Source organism: Anser brachyrhynchus (genome assembly GCF_964034855.1).
Source record: "Anser brachyrhynchus genome assembly, chromosome: 29".
NCBI lineage: Eukaryota > Metazoa > Chordata > Aves > Anseriformes > Anatidae > Anser > Anser brachyrhynchus.
This window is the reverse complement of record NC_137722.1, coordinates 1386022-1403032: the sequence shown is the minus strand read 5'-3', so window position 1 is coordinate 1403032 and position 17011 is coordinate 1386022. Positions and strand designations below refer to the sequence as shown.

The 17011-nt window shown below is 67.8% G+C and overlaps 2 protein-coding genes across 8 annotated transcripts; both read left to right on the top strand.

Annotated features, from left to right (window-relative positions):
- Positions 1-1907: 1907 nt before the first annotated feature.
- On the top strand, positions 1908-9558 carry TESPA1 (thymocyte expressed, positive selection associated 1). 2 transcript variants are annotated; one of them, XM_080571009.1, is made up of 12 exons: positions 1908-2436; positions 3235-3376; positions 5022-5235; positions 5508-5550; positions 6167-6216; positions 6330-6383; positions 6660-6696; positions 6807-6890; positions 6983-7191; positions 7467-8470; positions 8869-8950; positions 9075-9558. In XM_080571009.1, exons 3-12 carry the CDS (start codon positions 5070-5072, stop codon positions 9152-9154), a joined length of 1809 nt encoding a protein of 602 aa, XP_080427135.1. In that variant the 5' UTR covers positions 1908-2436; positions 3235-3376; positions 5022-5069; the 3' UTR covers positions 9155-9558. The 2 variants fall into 2 exon arrangements, with proteins under 2 accessions (XP_080427135.1, XP_080427134.1); XM_080571008.1 differs by having other exon boundaries at positions 6636-6696.
- Positions 9559-12932: 3374 nt separating this feature from the next.
- LOC308184081 (uncharacterized protein) lies at positions 12933-16586 on the top strand. Of its 6 annotated transcripts, none has more exons than XM_080570794.1 (4): positions 12933-13316; positions 13473-13505; positions 13930-14058; positions 14194-16586. In XM_080570794.1, exon 4 carries the CDS (start codon positions 14546-14548, stop codon positions 15788-15790), a length of 1245 nt encoding a protein of 414 aa, XP_080426920.1. In that variant the 5' UTR covers positions 12933-13316; positions 13473-13505; positions 13930-14058; positions 14194-14545; the 3' UTR covers positions 15791-16586. The 6 variants fall into 6 exon arrangements, with proteins under 6 accessions (XP_080426920.1, XP_080426922.1, XP_080426921.1 ...); XM_080570796.1 differs by having other exon boundaries at positions 13876-14058; XM_080570795.1 differs by having other exon boundaries at positions 13843-14058.
- Positions 16587-17011: the final 425 nt, after the last annotated feature.

Sequence of the window (17011 nt, the reverse complement as noted above, 5' to 3'; positions counted from 1 at the left end):
TTTTTTGGGGGTGTCCCCAACCCTGTAGGGGACACAGCGGGGACAATGACCCCCCTCCAGCCAGGGTGGAACCCCCCTTGGCAAGGTGTGACACCCCCCAGAGCGGTGACGGGGACAGGGGTGACCTCTGCTCTACAGCGTCGGCCACCCTGGGGGGCTGGGGGCTGCGGGGGACGAGGACACCGCGGTGGCCAACCCCGAGCTTCGCCCCCGTGCTCGGAGTGATGAATTTTGGGGCCCCCGGTGCCCGGTTCCAGCAGCCCCGGAGGCATCGTGGGGGCTTCGTGCTCCGGGGTGGGGGGAGCTGATGGACCCCGGGGTCCTGTCCCAAAGCCACCAGAGCCACCCCCCGCAGGGTCTCCTCCTGGTGGCTCTCACGGGCTTGTGTCCCCAGCCTCTGCCACCCCCCCCCCCCAGCAAAGCTTCCCCAAAACCCCTCGGCATGGGGCAGAGCCCCCCCAGGACACAGCCCCCGACTCCTGGTGCTGCCGGATCCGGCCCAGGGTGCTGGCTGCCAGGAGGTGGGGACAGAAATGGGGGGGGGAGGCGGTGGCAGCGCCGCAGCCGCAGCCCTAAAAGCGCGTCCCATCACTTATTCATGCCGCGGGAGGCTCTGGCAGCGGGAATTAGCTAACTAGGTCAGGCAGGAGGGGCCGCAGAGCCGCTCGCCCCCCCCCAATCCGGGATGCTCTGCCCGTGTCCCCCCGGCCTGTCTGGGCAGAGGAGCTGGCACCACGTGTGTCCCCAGGGCGGGAGGGGGCAGCGGGGACGGCGGCACCTCTGGGTGCTGCGGGTTCGGGACCGGACGCTGCTCTCCCCCCCCTCTGTGTGGCACGAGGACGGGGCAGCAGCCTGCACGCCACGCTCTCCATCGTGGCCTGGAGCTGGGGGAAAGGCACCAGGAACCCTGAAATGCTCCTAAAACCGTGTGCCCCCCCCCCCCCCGCCCTGCTCGTCCCCTGGGGGTGTCCGGCTCCGACGTCACGCGGCGCCGTTAATTATTGATGCACCAAGCGCTCGCGTGCAGGCGGCCCCGCAGCACCCCGCTGCTCCGGGGGGGGGCTCGGTGGCCCCAGCCGGGCTGTCCTCGGTGCTGGGGTTCAATCCTGCGCCACCCCCAGCCTCTCCTGGAGGCGGGAGTGGTGAAATGGAGGATGCTGCGGGTGATGCTCCTGGGTTTTGGGGTACGTCTCCCCGCACGGGGTCCTCTCCTGGGGTCCCCTTGGTCGGGGGATGACGGGACATCCCCAGCCGTGCCTCCTCCCAGCTCCCCTCCCTCTCCATCCCTTCCTCCCCTGCAATTTTCCGGCCTCCTCCAAGCAACGAGGACACAAAACAGCAGCCGGGACCTCGCCCTCGTGCTGTCAGCAAATAACCACGGCTCCCTGGGGCTGCCCGCGTGCGCTCTCGGCTCGGCCCACTTCCATTTTACTCCTCGCCGGGCTTTTACGGGAAAATCCTGCCCGGCTTCGATCCGGCCTTGCCCTGCTCGGCCGCGTCCCGGGAGCCTTGGATGCGGCCCCAGCTCGGCGGCGAGGAGGAGGCTTCAAAGCCCAGGAGCTGCTGGGGAAGGTGGAGGGGAAAGCGGCTTCAGAGCCGTGTGGCGGCGGGCGGAGAGGCTGCAAAGTCATTTTGGGGGGGGGGGAATATCGGGGAGGAGAAGGTGGAATCGGGCCCAGATGCGGGGTGATAGCGCTGGGATGGATGCAGCAGGGATCTGGGGATGCTCCGGGTCCCTTGGCCACTAAGCACAGCGTCCCCTGGCCCTCGACATCCCTGAGCATCCCTGCCAGGGCAGGGATGGCGGGTGCTGGATGTGACCCAGGGCTAAAAAAACCCTCCAAGTGCATCGGGCTGAAAGCATCCCGCGGGAGGAGGAGGCTGCTTTTCGGCTCCTGGCCTGGAGGGAAGCCAGGGCACAGGCGTCACGGCGGGGACGAAACCCTTCCCCGAAGAGGAGGGGACGAAGTGGCATGGTGGCGATGCGCCGCGGGGCTTCCCTGGAAAATCGCGCTCCCGAGCGGGATAAAGCAATGGTTAATTCGGGGCTTTTATCCGCAAACGTTTGCAGGCTAAAAATATCCCTCCTCAGGGCAGCACCATTCCAGGAGAGCGCGTCCTGACGGCCCGGCTCGTTGCCTTTTTTGACGGGCTCGTGGCTTTGGTCGAGCCGCGCTGGCCGGGCTCACCGTGGGGCAGCCGTGGTGCCGCGAGGGGCAAGGAGCCGGCGAGGGCTGGGACGGGACCTGCCCCACCGCTGCTCTTTTTTTTTTGGGTAGGAAAAGCAGCGAAGGTCAAGGGGAGGACGGGGATAAAGCCATCTTCATCCCGGAGATCTTCCTCAGCCTCTTCGTCCACCTCTCGCCCCTCTGCCTCTGTCCTACCAGGGCTGGTGGCCCACGGGCAGCACTGGTGGCCACGATGTCCTGGCTGGAGGTGAGTGCCATCCTTCTGTGCCATCCTGTCCTTGTCCCCAGGTGCCTGTCCTTGTCCCCAGGTGCCTTCAGCCCGGTGCTGGAGGAGCTGCTGGAAGGTGGGGAGCGGAGCTGGGGCTGCGCGGAGAGCAAAAAGCTTTTGGGAAAGAGGCCTTTAAAAGGCCACCTCCGGCACCCGTCCTGCCTCACCGCCCGGCTTCGTGTCCCCGCAGCCTGTCCCCTCTCCTCCCCGCAGCCTGTCCCCTCTGTCCCCTCTCCGTGCCGGCTCCCGGCCCCTTATCGGAGCTGCGCAGCGCTGGGGGCAGCGGGCCGGGTGCCGATTATCTCCTGCAGCTCCCTTATCGCCCCGCGGCCGCCTGCAGCTTGGCACGGCGTGACAGCCTTCGGGGTGGCCCTCCAGCCTCCCAGGTCCTCCAGGGAGGGGAAAATCCGGCCGGAGGATGCGGAGCCGCTCGGGTGCCTCCGTGCCCCACCAGGAGCATCGCCCCCGGCATCGCCAAGCGGCTTTTTCCTCCGTGCAAAGCACCGATTCCCCTCACCCCACCGCCCCGCTCAGCACCGCTTGGCCTGGGCACATTCCCACGGCTGGCCCCATCGCTCCCGGGGACCCCTGTCCCGGAGATGGGTGCTCTTGTCACCCCTGGGAAGGGTGCCCTGGGTGGCTCGATGGGTGCCCGGGCTATTATTAGCCACCCTCGCCCACGTAGGCAGCTCATTAAGTTTTTCCCGCTGTGGCAGCGGATGTGGGTCAACGTTTGAGGTTTCACTGTTGATTTTTTTAATTTCCTCTTCAAAACAGATGAGTTTCCTCCCAGCTCGCTGACGACAGATGCCGCCAGGGGCCGGGCACGGCGGCGGCGGGGCGGGGGGGATGAGGCCGATGGCCCCTCGGCGGGGATAAGGCAGCGCCTCGGCGGGCTGCCCGGGTGCCCCCTGCGTGGGTGAGTGATGGAGGTGGGGGCCACCCGAGGGTGCGGGGCTGGTTTCACCCCAAAAAGGTCGGGGGGGGGGGGGGGGAAGTGATGGCTGGGGGGACGGCATGGCAGAGGGGGCGGATGAGCGGGAGGTGGATGGATGTGGGTTTGGGGGGGCGGGGGTGAGGGGATGGGGGAGCTGGTGGGTGTCTGGGGGAGGTGGGTCCTGGAGCACAGAGAAACCTCCCCCCGTGCCAGGAAGGTGCTGGGGGGAGAGGGGACCGGAGGGGCTGATGGGGACCGGCGCCGGGGGTGGCACAGGATGGGGCTGGGGCGCCCCGGCACGTGGCTGGGACAAACGAGCCACGCTGGGTCCCCGATCCACGGTCCCGTGCGCCGTGGCCTCTTGCTTGGCTCTGCAAAGCCCCCGTGTCCCCTGGGGGCAGGCAGGCTGGGGGCTGGGGGCAGTTATCCCCAGCTTTGGGGGGGTCGCAGCATTTCCCTGCAGCTCCCACGGGGCTGGAATGGGGAAAGCCCCGGCCACGTGCCCCCGGTCGGGCTGGATGCGGCCTTGATGAGCACCCGGCTGTAGGGTGGCCGCTCCCCGAGCCCCCAGCCGCCCCATCCCAGGGACCGATCCTGCGCGGGGTGGTCCGGGATCGATCCTGCGCACCCTGAGGTGCCCGGGGGTGACGTCCCGGCCCTGGGGGCTTCACCCATCCTGCACCTGGCCTGGCGGGAGGAGAAATGGGGAAATGGTGACAAGGACGAGCTGCGATGCGCCCTCCCTCCTCTGGGGACTTTCGGCACCGCTGCAGCTCCGGGGGTGCACGGGGGGGTGTGTGTGTGTGTGTGCCAGCGATGGCACCCACAGCTCACGTCACCCATGGGTGCAGGGGGCTTGGGGTGCCCCCGGGGATGTGGTTCGGGTGTGCAGGATGCTGCGGGGGGCCCTAAATCCAGCTGTGAGCCGTGACCCCACGGACCCTGACCCCATCCATGCCAAGGCAGGGGGTGAGGGACCGTGTGTCCCCTGGGGGTGACACGGGGGAGCAGGGCAGGAAGAAGCAGCTGGGAAACGGGGGCAGGAGCGGGATCGGAGGTGCTGTGGGAGCACCGGCCGGCCCCGACCCTATAGGGTTGGGCTGGGGATGGGATGGGGAAGCTCCTATGGGGTTTAGTGGGGAGCGGACGTCGCTCCCCAGCAGTGTCGTACCAGGCCCTGGAGATCTTCATCGTCTGTCCCAGAGGGTGCCGGGCCCCGGCGCAGCTCCGTGCGCCTTATCGCAGCCCCTGCAGCTCTTCCGTCCGCTCGCACAGCTCCCGGCACCGTGGGTCCCCCAGCACCCATGGGCCCCGGGGGCGATGCCTGAGCACCCCTGAAGCGGGATCGCTCCCCAGTAAGGACGGGCAGCAGGTATGGGGTTGGAGACGGGGTCTTCGCTTGCTGCTGTCCCCGGTCCTAAAAAGAAAAAAAAACAAAGGGGACCCTGAAAGATTACGGAGCTGTGCGACGCGGCCACGCCAAGGGGTGATGCTGGGACCTGGGGATGCCTTGTGGGGCGACGAGGGATGCGGGGTGCACCCACAGAGCCCCCTGTGGCACCCACGGCCTGATGCTGGAGGAGGAGACCCCCCAGCCCCCATCCTCAGGGCTCTCCTGTCCCCGCAGGGTCTCCTGCCCCCCGCCCGGGAGAGCCCCGGCCCGCCTGGAGCTGCCATGGAGGGCGCCTCGGTGCTCAGCCCGTCCTCGTGGGAGAAGCGGCGCGCCTGGGTCAGGCAGAGCCGCTGCTGGCGGACCACGGTGGTGGAGGAGGAGGCGGCCGCTGCCATGCAGGACGTCCCCGAGCTGCAGCCCCCCCACCTGGACGACGTCTTCCTTGAAGGTTCGGGGCGCGCGGGCAGGCGAGCGCACGCGCCAACGGGGAACCTGCGCGCGGGACTTGCTCGTGAACGCCCGCTCGCGTGCGTGCAAAGGCATCTGTGAGCACGTGCACGGGTGCGGCGTGCCCGTGGGCACTTGCACGCGGATGCGCACGCTTCCCGGGGCTGGGCAGCGCCGCTCGGCACCGCGCCGAGCCGGTGACCGCAGCGCAGGGGGGTCCCTCGTGCTCGGCTCGTGCTGCTTTATCTCACCGGGCCTCTCTGCTCCCCGCAGGAAGCTCCTCCAGCAAGATAGAGACGTGGCTGCAGCACTGCGGGTGAGCTGCCGGGGCTGCAGGGCACACGCTGCCTCCCCCCTGCCCCCCCCCGGGGGGGTTTCTGCACCCCTCGGCACCGTCCCCGTGAGCCCCAGGGGTGTGGGACGATGCCGGCGCCCGTGGCTCACGCCTGGCCCTTGCTGGAAGTGGCACAGGAGCCGCAGGCATGTGTGTGCCTGGGGGGGAGGGGGGGGGACAGCGGCGTCCCCCCCCCCACTCCCTGCTCGCCCCCGCACAGGAAACGCAGATGGCACCCGGCCCCGGCGCTGCCACCGTCCCTGCGGGGAGCGGGTCCCCACGCCTGGCGTCACCAGGAAACCCCCGGCTGGCTTCGGCTTCCCCCGTTGGGCTGGGCAAGAGGGGCGGCAGCAGGGGTCCCAAAAAAAAAAACCACCTCAAAGCTGGGGTCCCCTGGGTGCTCGGCATCCCCCCCCCACCCCCGGTGCCATGCTGCCACCTGCAAGCCGAGCCACCAGCGCGTCGTCCTCCCCAGCTTCGTCCCTGTCCCCCAGCGCTTGTCCCACCCTGCTCAGGGCCCTTCCCAGCCGCAGCCCCCCCCGGGATCGGGGATGGGCAGCACCAGTGGGGGCTAACCGGGGGTCTGCTCTGGCCTCAGGTCATCCGTGGAGGTGCTGCCGGAGGAGCTGGGCTTGCTGGGACCCTACGGTACGTGGGGTTTGGGGTGGGCAGCCCGGGCGCGGCACGGATGGGGAGGAGGGTGGTGGTCCCCGCGTGTCCCCAGAGCCTCCCCCCCGGCTCACGGCCGCGCTCTCTTGCAGGCTGCGGGAGCAGCGGCGCCAGCTTCGAGGACGATCTGACGCTGGGAGCTGAAGGTAGCGGCCACCCCCGGGCTGTCCCCTCCTGCGGTGTCACTGTCCCCAAGGGGCAGAGCATCCCCAGGGGATGCAGGGGACAAAAACCGGATGGTTTTGGTGTGGGCACGGTCAGGCTGGGGCTGGCCGCCTGTCCCCAGGCCCTGCATCCACTGGGGCTGTGACCACAGCCAGCGAGGTGTCACTGCAGCACGGCTGGCAGGCGGGGGGACCTGTCCCCAGCCCCCCGCAATGCCCCACGTCGCTCCCCAGCACCTCTCTGCTTCCCTTTTCCAGCTCTTCTGCTACCGGGGAATGACAAAGCCACCGGCAGGTGAGAGCTGGGTCCCATCCCTGTGCACCCTGCTGGGCTGTCCCCAGGGCTGTCGCGTTGTCCCCAGGCATGGGACAGGCTGTGACACCCCCTGGCATCTCCCCCCCCAGGGCTCTGCGGGGCAAGCAGCTCAACCTGGGGCACAGCATGGCATCCAGCGCCCTCTCCAGCGTCACCAACAAGACCAGCTCCAGGTAGGGGCTCCCCGACGGGGGTGCTGGCCCCCCCCCCCCCCCCCAGTGACACCCGTCCCCGTGGCGCTGAGCCAGGGCCATCCCCTCCGCAGCATCTCCGAGGTGCTGGAGTGGCGGCAGGCGGACGCCGAGGAAATCCTCTACAACCTGGGCTTCGTGCAGAGCGAGCCGGGCGCCGTGGCTCGTGTCCCCGCGCGCTTCTTCTCGGCGCCCTCGCAGGCCAAGGGCATTGACTTCCAGCTCTTCCTGAAGGCCCAGGTGCGGCGCATGGAGATGGAGGACCCCTGCCTGATGCTGGCCAGTGAGTGACACCCGGGTCCCCAAGCTTGTTGGGGGGGGGGGGGGAACAATGACGTGGGGAGCTGCGCTTGCCCACCCCCCTAGAGCCGGGGTTTATCCGCCGCGCTGTGCTTTGCTCCATGGGGATGGTGGCAAAGACGCTCTCGTGCCTCAGTTTCCCCCCTCCCCGTGCCATCTGGGGAGGCCACCCCATCCCTGCTGCAGCCCCCTGAGCACCCCTCACCCCCTGAGCGCCCCCCCCTTTGCCTCCTCCTTCCCCCTCTCCCCCCCCCCCAGGTCGCTTCCAGCAGGTCCAAGCTCTGGCCGCCACGGCCGACGCGTTCTTCTGCCTCTACTCCTACGTCTCCAAGACCCCCGTGCAGCGCATCTCCCCCTCGCGCCTCGCCTGGGCCGACCCCGACGTCCCCGATATCCGCGTCTCCCCCGCCCAGCCCGCCGTCCTCTCGCCCGGGGACCGCCTGAAGAAGGCCGTGGCCAAAATGTGCCTGTACACGGCCCCCCGCGCCGGGGACAGCCCGCGGGGGGCCGGCGCCCTGGGCAGGGTGGTGCAGGAGGTGCTGGAGCGGGCCAGGGAGGAGAGGTTTCGCTTCGACCCCCCCGATGGCGAGGGTGGGGAAAGGGACATTGGTGGGGTGCCCCTGGGGACGCACGGAGCCCCGGGGTCTCCGCCGGCACCCCCGTGGCCGGAGCGGGGTGTCCCCAAGTGTCACCGGCAGCCGGGGCTGTCCCCAAGGCTGGCCCCAGAGGGGACGGACACTGCCGAGGAGCGTCCCCGTTGCCTGAGCCCTTTGGCGGGGGGTCTGCTGTGGGCTGGGGGTGCTCCGTGCTCCGTGGGGACAGGACAGGGGGGAGCAGAGGACAGGCAGCTGTGGGCGGACGTCGCCTCGTCCCCAGCTCCGTGCGCCGCGGCCACCCATGGCGGGTGGGTGTGCGCCACCCCCGAGCAGCCGGGAGCCGAGGGGGACTCCGGTTTTGGCTCCAGCCCCTGGGGGACCTCCCCCGGGAGGAAGGAAGGGGCCCAGCCCCCCGGCGAGCCCCTGGACTCCTGCGGGGCATCGTCCCCTTGGTCCCACCAGCCAAGAGATGGAGGCCAACGGGCCCGGCGGAGCAGGGGACGGCACCGGGAGGGTGACCCAAGGGACACCAGATGGTGGCAGGGGGATGCACCGGGGCTGCAGCCCCCCGGGAAGGCTCCGGCGGTGGGGGGGCTCTCCCCCCATCATCCCAGCTGGGCAGAGACGCGCTGCGGGGAGGCCCCGGACTCCTTCGAGATGGAAGAGGTGAGGGGCAGCGGGGGGCTGGGGAGGGGGCGAGGGGAGCGGCGCGGGGCTGCCGGGGGGGCGAGGAGCTGGCGAGGAGGCCGTGGAGCAGCAGAGGCGGCGGCGGCGGTTTGGGGGCTGAAGGATTTAGAGCCTCTCGCACGATGGAGCGTCCTTGCACGCCCCCAGCCATGCTCACGCTCGTGCACGGAAGCGTGTCAGTGCACACTCAGAAGTGCATGCCCCGGGTGCACGTGCACGGATGCACCTTGGCGTGGGTGCGCGTGCATGCACAGGTGCACCTTTGCACAAGCACATGCGTGTGCTCACACGCACGCACGCCCTTGCACACGCACTCCAGCCCCCTCCCCCCCCCCCCTTTGCGCAACCTCTCCCCGAGCCCCGGCCTCTCCGTGCAGGTGCCGAGTGCTGGCGAGGACGACGGCGATGCCCACGAGGAAGCCGGCTGCTTCTTCCCTCCCTCCCTGCGGGTCCGGAGAAGTAAGTCAGAGGGCTTTCCTCCAGGGGGGCAGGGGGTCACAAGGGGGGGGGGGGCGTAGAGGTGCTCAGGAGCTGGGGGCTTCCTCCGGCACCGCTGCCAGCGCGCCCCCTCCCCGCGCTCCAGGCTTGATGCTGCAGGGGTGCAGCGGCCACTCCGACAGCAGCGGCTTCGTGGAGGAGCCGCTGCCCGAGCAGACGCCGTGAGACCCCCGAGGGACCCCCCCCTGCTCACCCCCACCGTGGTGCCAGCACCGGCCGGGAGCCGCCGATGGATGCACGAGGGATTTTGCCCCCCCGGGTTTCGGATCCCGGAGCCCGTCCTCAGCCGAGGGCTGAGCACCGCGTGGACACGTCTGGGTGTGAGCATGCGTGCACGTGTGTGTGTGTGTGTGTGTGTGTGCACCCCGTGGTTGTGCTGCACCAGGAACCTCTCGACTCAGGACTTTCACCCCCCAACAGCACCAGCATCCCCCCGAACCTTGCCCTGTTTTCACTGGGGCTTCACTAGCACTTTGGAAACGCTCTGCTCCCCGGGCGCGTGTAACACTAGGACGGGGGTTTGCCGGGGCAGAGCCCACAGCACACTGGAAATAAAGTTCCCCAAGGGATCGGGCTGTGGCCTTGCCTTGCTGGGGGGGGGGACCGAGGACACAGATGAGGGTTGTGTGAAGCTCCTGGCGCGTGCAGAGCTGGAGGAGGTGCTGGGCTTTGGCACAACTCGAGCAGCGGGCGCTGCTCGGCGTTTATTTTGCTCTCCATCCTTTCTCAGCCCTCCCGAGCCTCCCTCCCGTTTCCTTATCTGGCTGCTTTATGGCCTGGGGCCTGTGCTTCGTCTTCCTGCCGCCTTATCTGCGAAGCTTTGCTGTTCTTCCTCACCTCGCCGCGGTGCCCTGCAGCTCCCTTAACCCCTCCCGTGCTGAATAACGGGGGGGCGGCCTCGGCACCTCCCGTGGCCACGTCCCCAACAGGGGGTCCCCTTTTCGTCCCCTGGTTTGGTGGCAACCGACCCCAGCTCTCTGCCCCGTCTCACCTAGGGCCACCTCTCCGTCCCCACCGGGTCCCAGCCAGTGTCCCCCCGTGTCCCCATGGGCCACCAGTGGCCGTGCTGCCCCCCCCCCGCCCCCAAATGTGGGGACAGAAGCACGGCGCCTGAGGTCGGCACCGCGCCGCCTCCGGGTGCCGCGCGGTGGGGAGGAGGAGGAGGAGGAAGGCCCCAGCCCCAGGGCAGCAGCGTTTGGATTAACGGGGAGGGGAAGTCCGGGTGGAAAAATAACCCCCAGCACTTCCCGGTGGAGAGCAGCCAAGGGTGGGATTATCCCGGATTAACCACGCAGCCCCTCCGGGACCCAGCCTGGTTCCCACCGCCGCTGTGCCCTGGGTGCCGCGGGTGCTGCTCAGGGGGGTCCGCACGGGACCCCCAAAGCTGGAGGCTCGCGGGGGTGTGCGAAGGGGCTGGGACCCCCACCGTGACCTGAAGGCACCTTCCCAGTCCCCTCACCCTGCCTGGTCCTGGTTCCTTGGCTGGAGAGAGGAAGAAATCCTTGTCATCCGAGCAGGTCAAGGACGGGGCCGTGCAAAGGGTCCCGAAAAAGCCTGGAGGGGGCTCAGGGGTGGGCTGTGCCCCTCTGGGGACACCCACGGCCAGTTTCATCCCAACCATCGGTCACGCTGGACTGGGACCAGGGCGAAAACCAGCGCCCAGCACCAAGGAGCTGCTGGGAACAAGCCCCTCGCAGTGGGGACTGGGCAGGGGACGATGCCTTCATCCAGTTTGTTCTTTTTCCAGGAGAAAAAGAGCCTCGGCCTCGTTAAATTTCAAGCAAATGATCAAGTCCTCGGTGCTTTTGAGACCTCAGCCTGGGGTTTTGGGGCCGGGATGAATTAATCTAGTGGGATTCAGGGTCTTGTAAATGATGTCTTAAACGTGAGTGGTTATTTTTGTACCGGAGTAGTGAGGAGTGATGGGGGGAGAGGATCCGGGGGGTCTCCCGTCCAGACCCTGCCTGATTCGAGGCACATGGGGACGTGGCCTCTAGTCCCAGCTCCGGGGAGATTTTTCTTCCTGCCCACCCAGGACGGACCCAGGCTGCCAAAGCATCTCCTGGGCATCCTCCTACTGACCCCAGACCTGCTCGCTTTGCCACCACGATTTTTTTCCCCACTTCCACCCGAATTGTTTTCCTGCGGCTCCAGCCCAGCTCTCCGGGAGGGCTGGAAGCACTCGGGTGAATCCCGAGCGTGAGCGCTGCCCATGCCGGCACCGCGGCGGGGCCACGCTCGGCTGCCTTCGCCCTCGCAAAGACGTGAGGACGAAGCTGATCCGGGCGCACAAAGCATCGCGGGTGGGAGAGGGCACGGCACGAATCCCTCCTGGGTGGTGTTTGCGTGCGGAGCGGCGGGGGGAGAAAATTCAGCCTCGGGTTTTGCATTTCTGCCTCTGCCCTTCCCCACGGCCCCGTCGTTCGCCTCCCTGCGCGGCGCCTCGTTCCTCCCCGCGCACACCCCCGTGGGCAGAAAACCCCACTCCAGGCGGTGAGGATGCTCCGGGTGTCCCCAAAATCAGAGGGGGCGATGCTCTGCCCTGCTCAGCGCCAAAACGGGGAGCTGGGGCTGGACCAGGAGGGTGCTCCCGCAGCGTCCCCGTCCCACAGCATCCCCGTCCCACAGCACCCCAGTCCCGCTGCTGCCTGCATCCCCCACAGAGCCACCCCACACTTTTATCCCTGCATTCCCCCACCTTTGATGCATTTGATGCCCCATTTTGCCTCCCTTTTTTGCCTCTTTTCCATTCAGTGGTAAAAAAAACAAGTGCCCCCAGTTACTGGGGGATACTGGAGTGTACTGGGAGGGGTATGGGGTGTACTGGGAGGAGTATGGAGCGTACTGGGAGGGGTATGGAGTGTACTGGGAGGGGTATGGGGTGTACTGGGGGGGTATGGGGTGTACTGGGAGGGGTATGGTGTGTACTGAGGGGGTATGGGGTGTACTGGGAGGGGTATGGTGTGTACTGGGGGGGTATGGAGTGTACTGGGAGGGGTATGGTGTGTACTGGGGGGGTATGGGGTGTACTGGGAGGGGTACAGGGTGTACTGGGGGGGTATGGGGTGTACTGGGAGGGGTATGGTGTGTACTGGGGGGGTATGGAGTGTACTGGGAGGGGTACAGGGTGTACTGGGGGGGTATGGGGTGTACTGGGCAGGTATGGGGTGTACTGGGCGGGTATGGGGTGTACTGGGGGGGTATGGGGTGTACTGGGAGGGGTATGGGGTGTATTGGGAGGGGTATGGGGTGTATTGGGAGGGGTACGGGGTGTACTGGGAGGGGTACGGGGTGTACTGGGGGAGTATGGGGTGTACTGGTAGGGGTATGGGGTGTACTGGTAGGGGTATGGTGTGTACTGGGGGGGTATGGAGTGTACTGGGAGGGGTATGGTGTGTACTGGGGGGGTATGGAGTGTACTGGGAGGGGTATGGAGTGTACTGGGAGGGGTATGGGGTGTACTGGGGGGGTATGGGGTGTACTGGGGGGGTATGGGGTGTACTGGGAGGGGTATAGGGTGTACTGGGAGGGGTATGGGGTGTATTGGGAGGGGTATGGGGTGTACTGGGCGGGTATGGGGTGTACTGGGAGGGGTACAGGGTGTACTGGGGGAGTATGGGGTGTACTGGGCAGGTATGGGGTGTACTGGGAGGGGTAGGGAGTGTACTGGGAGGGGTATGGGGTGTACTGGGAGGGGTATGGGGTGTACTGGGGGAGTATGGGGTGTACTGGTAGGGGTATAGGGTGTACTGGGAGGGGTATGGAGTGTACTGGGGGGGTATGGGGTGTACAGGGCGGGTATGGGGTGTATTGGGAGGGGTACGGGGTGTACTGGGAGGGGTATGGGGTGTACTGGGAGGGGTATGGAGTGTACTGGGGGGGTATGGGGTGTACTGGGAGGGGTACGGAGTGTACTGGGAGGGGTACGGGGTGTACTGGGGGGGTATGGGGTGTACTGGGGGGGTGTGGATGGGAGCCACCCAGCCTGCCCAGCCTTCGGGCACCGCTCCAGCACGTGGAGCCCAGGGGGACGGGGACCGGCCGCGGTTTGGCTGGGGCTGGCGGCTCCCGGAGGGGCTGCGGGGCTGATCCGGGCTAATCCTGCGCTGGCCCCGTGCCCGGGCGGGGGCACCTTCCCCCAGCCAGCCCCCCCCCCCCGCCCCCCGGCCCCCCAGCCCCGCCGACCGGTGCCCGCTGCCTTCATAAGGGACAGGGCCCAGCCTGGGCTCGTCACCCCTGGGCTGCCACCCCCCGACACCCCCGGGGACGATGAAGCTCTGGGCTCTCCTGGCGCTGGCAGGGCTCGCCTGCAGCCTGGCTGCTGGCCGTGAGTAGGGCAGGTCCCCCCGGGGGGGGGGGGGGTCCTGGGGGGGGGGGGGCAGGAAGGGGATGAGGTGTCCCCAAGGGGCTGGCACGGGGGGCTTTGTCCCCATCCTGACCCCACAAGGGGGTCGGTGACAACCCCTCTCTCTTCCACCCGCAGTGCCGACCGACGTGACACCTTCCGCGGGCACCGGTGAGCTTGGGGGGGTTTGGGGGGGTCCTGCGTGGGGACCTGAGCGGGGGGGGGGTCCTGAGGGACCTGAGGGGGGGTCCTGAGTGGGGACCCCACTCCCCAGGGGGGGCTGCTGGCTGGGCTGCAAGGCGCAGAGCATCCGGACCCTGCTCCTGGGGGTGGCTTCTCCCCTCTCTGGGGGCGGCTTCTGCCTTTTTCTGGGGGTGGGCTCACTCCTGGCAGCCCCCTCATCCCCCCCCCACCATCCAGGCACGGTGCCAGGGGCTCTGTTCCCCCCCCCAAAAAAAAACCCACAAGAAGCAGCAGCTCCAGGGCTGGAGCAGCTTCTTTTTACCAGGGTACAAATTGGGGTGCTGCGGGGGGGGGCAAGGAGCCCTGGAGCAGCACCAGGGCACCCCGGAGACCCCCCCCCCTCCCCCCGCAGATGCCGAGGGAAGGGACCGGGCTTCCGAAGGAGCGCTGGTGGACGCCACCGACCTGCTGGAGCGCCTCCTGAGGTCCCTGGGGGACACCCTGGCGGGGGCCGTGCGGCTGATTTTTGGGGGCAAAAAGGGTGAGAACGGACCCAGGGCGGGAGGGTTTTTGGAGGGGGGGGGGTTGGGGGGGCTGTGGCATGGTGCTGAGGGGCACCTGCAGCTCCTCCCGCGCCCCGCTGCCGGCTCTCACCTCTCTGTTTTGCCTCCTGCAGATGGATAGCGGGCGGCCAGCGGGGTAAGTGTTGTCCCCCGAAGCGGTGGCCTCGCTTGGGGACGTTGGGGACACGGGGCCCTGGCCCAGGGCTCTGCGCGGCGCCCGCTGCAGCCCCCTGAGGCCGGTTGTGCCCGATCCCACCAGCTCGTCCCCTGCCTCTTCTGGCGCGGGACCTGCCAAAAAGGAGGAATCGCCCCGAGGCAGAGCTGCAATAAAGCCATCCCCTAACTGCTCCCTGTCCCGTCCTGCCTGCTGCTTGCTGCGGGATCGGGACACGGCCCAGCTGTGTCCTGGCTCGGGGCGCGATCCTGCTGCCGGGGGGGGGGCACAGCTGGTTTTGGGGGGGTGGGATGGAGAATCCCGGCCCCACCGCCTGGCCACGGACCCCCTTCTGGTGCCTAAATGGGGTGGCGGAGCCCTGGGGACCTTTCTGCTTCTCCACCAAAGCCAAGGTGCTCCCGGGATGCCCCCCAACCCCACAGTCATGGTCTGCGGTCCTTCTCCGTCCCGGAGACCCCTCACTGCTTCCCACGCCTGCTGTACCCAGAGGTGACTTCAGGCCCTACAAAAGCAGACCCCGAGACCCCATCCCGCAGGACTTCTCTGCCCCCAAGCTCTCCATCGCCTCGGGTGCCGGGTGCTCTGCTCACCACCTCCCCCCTCCCCATCCCATCGCTCCGGGGCCTTTCTTGGGGTCCGGAGGGTGCAGCAGGTCACCTCCATCCCCTGCTCCATCCCACAGCACGGTTTTGGGGGGACCCACCGGGATCCGGGTGCTGGGGTCCCACGGGAGCATCCTGTGCCCCCCCAGGAGGGGACCTTGGCCGCGACCCTGTGCTTGCTGGGCTCCGCTCAGGGCCGTGGTGCCTCCAGGCGACCCCACTGTCTGTAGGTCCCTCCCCAGCCCCCCAAAGGGCTCAGCTCTGCCCCCCCGTGCTGGTGGGGCTGGATGGGGTGGGGGGTCTGGGAGCGTCCGCGAGGAGGACCCGGTGCTCGGGGGGGGGGGCAGCAGCTCCAGCCCCCAGGCTCGGACCCGTTCCCGGAGCCAGCTTGGCCGATCCCTTGTGGTCCCATCCCCGCCGCCGTGCCAGGATCCCTCCTACCCGGATGCCCCCTGGGTTGTTTCCCTTCCCGGAATTCCCCCCTCATTAGCGGAGTTCGTTAATTCCCCGGGGGCTCTTCCCACCCCTTTGTGCGGGGGGAGCGGGGATGGCGCAGGGCTCTCTTGGGGTCCCCAAGGCGGAGGGACGAGGACGCTTTGGGGCGTCCCGGTGCTGGCAGGGCTGGGAGTGAGGAGGGCTGGTGGCTTTTGGGGACAGGGGGTGACACGGGGTGGCCAGGGGGGTGCGTGGGGGCAGGCTGAGCTCCCCAGCCCTGGCACGGGCTGGCATCCCCTTGTTTCACCCCTTCCCTTCGCTCAGCAGCCGGGGGGTGGTGGGGAAGCCCCCGGGGGCAGGGCTGCGGTCCCAATCCCCTTCCCACCACGCTGGCCCCTTTGCTTTCCCACTGCAGCCCCTCCACCACCTCCAGGAGCACTCGCGCACGGCCCCCAAAACAGCTCCTGCCGTGCGCAAAGGGGTTCTGGGGCAGGATGAGACCGAGATGAGTTAAACGGGCTGAGGCTGAGATGAGCTGAGTGGGATGAGGCCAGGATGAGCCGAGTGGGCTGAGATGGAGATGAGCCGAGTGGGATGAGATGGAGATGAGTCGAGTGCTTGTGATGCACGGCACAAATCCACCCCGGGCTTCCACTCCCGGGGCCGGGCTCATCGCGGCAGTGCGGGCACCGGTCCCGGCGTTCTGCCCCCAGATTTCGTTTTCCCAGCTCTTTCCCTGCTGCTGCTCCTTCCCCGTCCGAAACTAAGCCCCAGCCGTGCCGCTGCGCCTTCTGCTTGCTTCGTGGCAGCCTCACGTGGGGGTCCCGGGGTGCCAAATGTGCGGCTTTGCCCCAAACGCATCAGCCTTGGGCCGGGGGATGCCTGGTGGCCGTGAGGATGATGACGGCAGCGCCGTGGGATGATGCTGATCTCCCCGGGGTGGGGGCAGAAGCTCTGAGAAGACGAGGAGCGCTGCCCTGGAGGGCCACGGATCTGCCCCGGAGCACGGGAGACGTGGGGTGGTGGTGGGGAGGGCCCAGCTCCGTGGGATATGGGCTTTAGGTGTACCCCCGAGACTCCAAAACAGGGAACCAGGCTGATAGACCAGTGCTAACACCAAAAACCAGTGACTTCTGGTGTCCCAGACCAACAAACCAGTGAGTTCTGGTGTCCCAGACCAAAACCCAGTGCCTGCTGGTGGCCCAGACCAACAAACCAGTGCCTGCTGGCGGCCCAGTCCAATAAACTGGTGCCTGCTGGTGGCCCAGACCAAAACCCAGTGACTTCTGGTGTCCCAAACCCAAAACCAGTGACTTCTGGTGTCCCAGACCAACAAACCAGCGCGTTCTGGTGTCCCAGACCAAAACCCAGTGCCTGCTGGTGGCCCAGACCAACAAACCAGTGCCTGCCGGTGTCCCAGCCCAAGGATCCAGCGGGAAGAGCACCGTGGACCTGCTGGGCTTTGCTTCAGCTTGGAGGACACACCAAACGCAGGTGCTCACGAGCAGCCCATCCCAAAGCCTTTCCCTCACCGGTGTCGCGATGCCCTAAGAGATGCCAAGCAATATGTGATTTTCCCCAAAGCAGAATTTTTTTCCAGGAAAAAAAACAACACCTCTCCTGGCCAAGCAGCCTGCAGCAGACGAAGTCTTGCCCCCGCTCGAGGAGCTGCCTCCTACCACCACCAGCTCCAGCGGTGCCGACGATCGCGCCGCCGCC

Coding starts and splice junctions, on each gene's coding strand:
- TESPA1 (XM_080571008.1), top strand. CDS start 5,070: ATGGAGGGCGCCTCGGTGCTCAGCCCGTCCTCGTGGGAGAAGCGGCGC. Junction 5,236..5,507: donor GGACGACGTCTTCCTTGAAG/GTTCGGGGCGCG, acceptor TGCTCCCCGCAG/GAAGCTCCTCCAGCAAGATA. Junction 5,551..6,166: donor ACGTGGCTGCAGCACTGCGG/GTGAGCTGCCGG, acceptor CTCTGGCCTCAG/GTCATCCGTGGAGGTGCTGC.
- LOC308184081 (XM_080570794.1), top strand. CDS start 14,546: ATGGAGAATCCCGGCCCCACCGCCTGGCCACGGACCCCCTTCTGGTGC.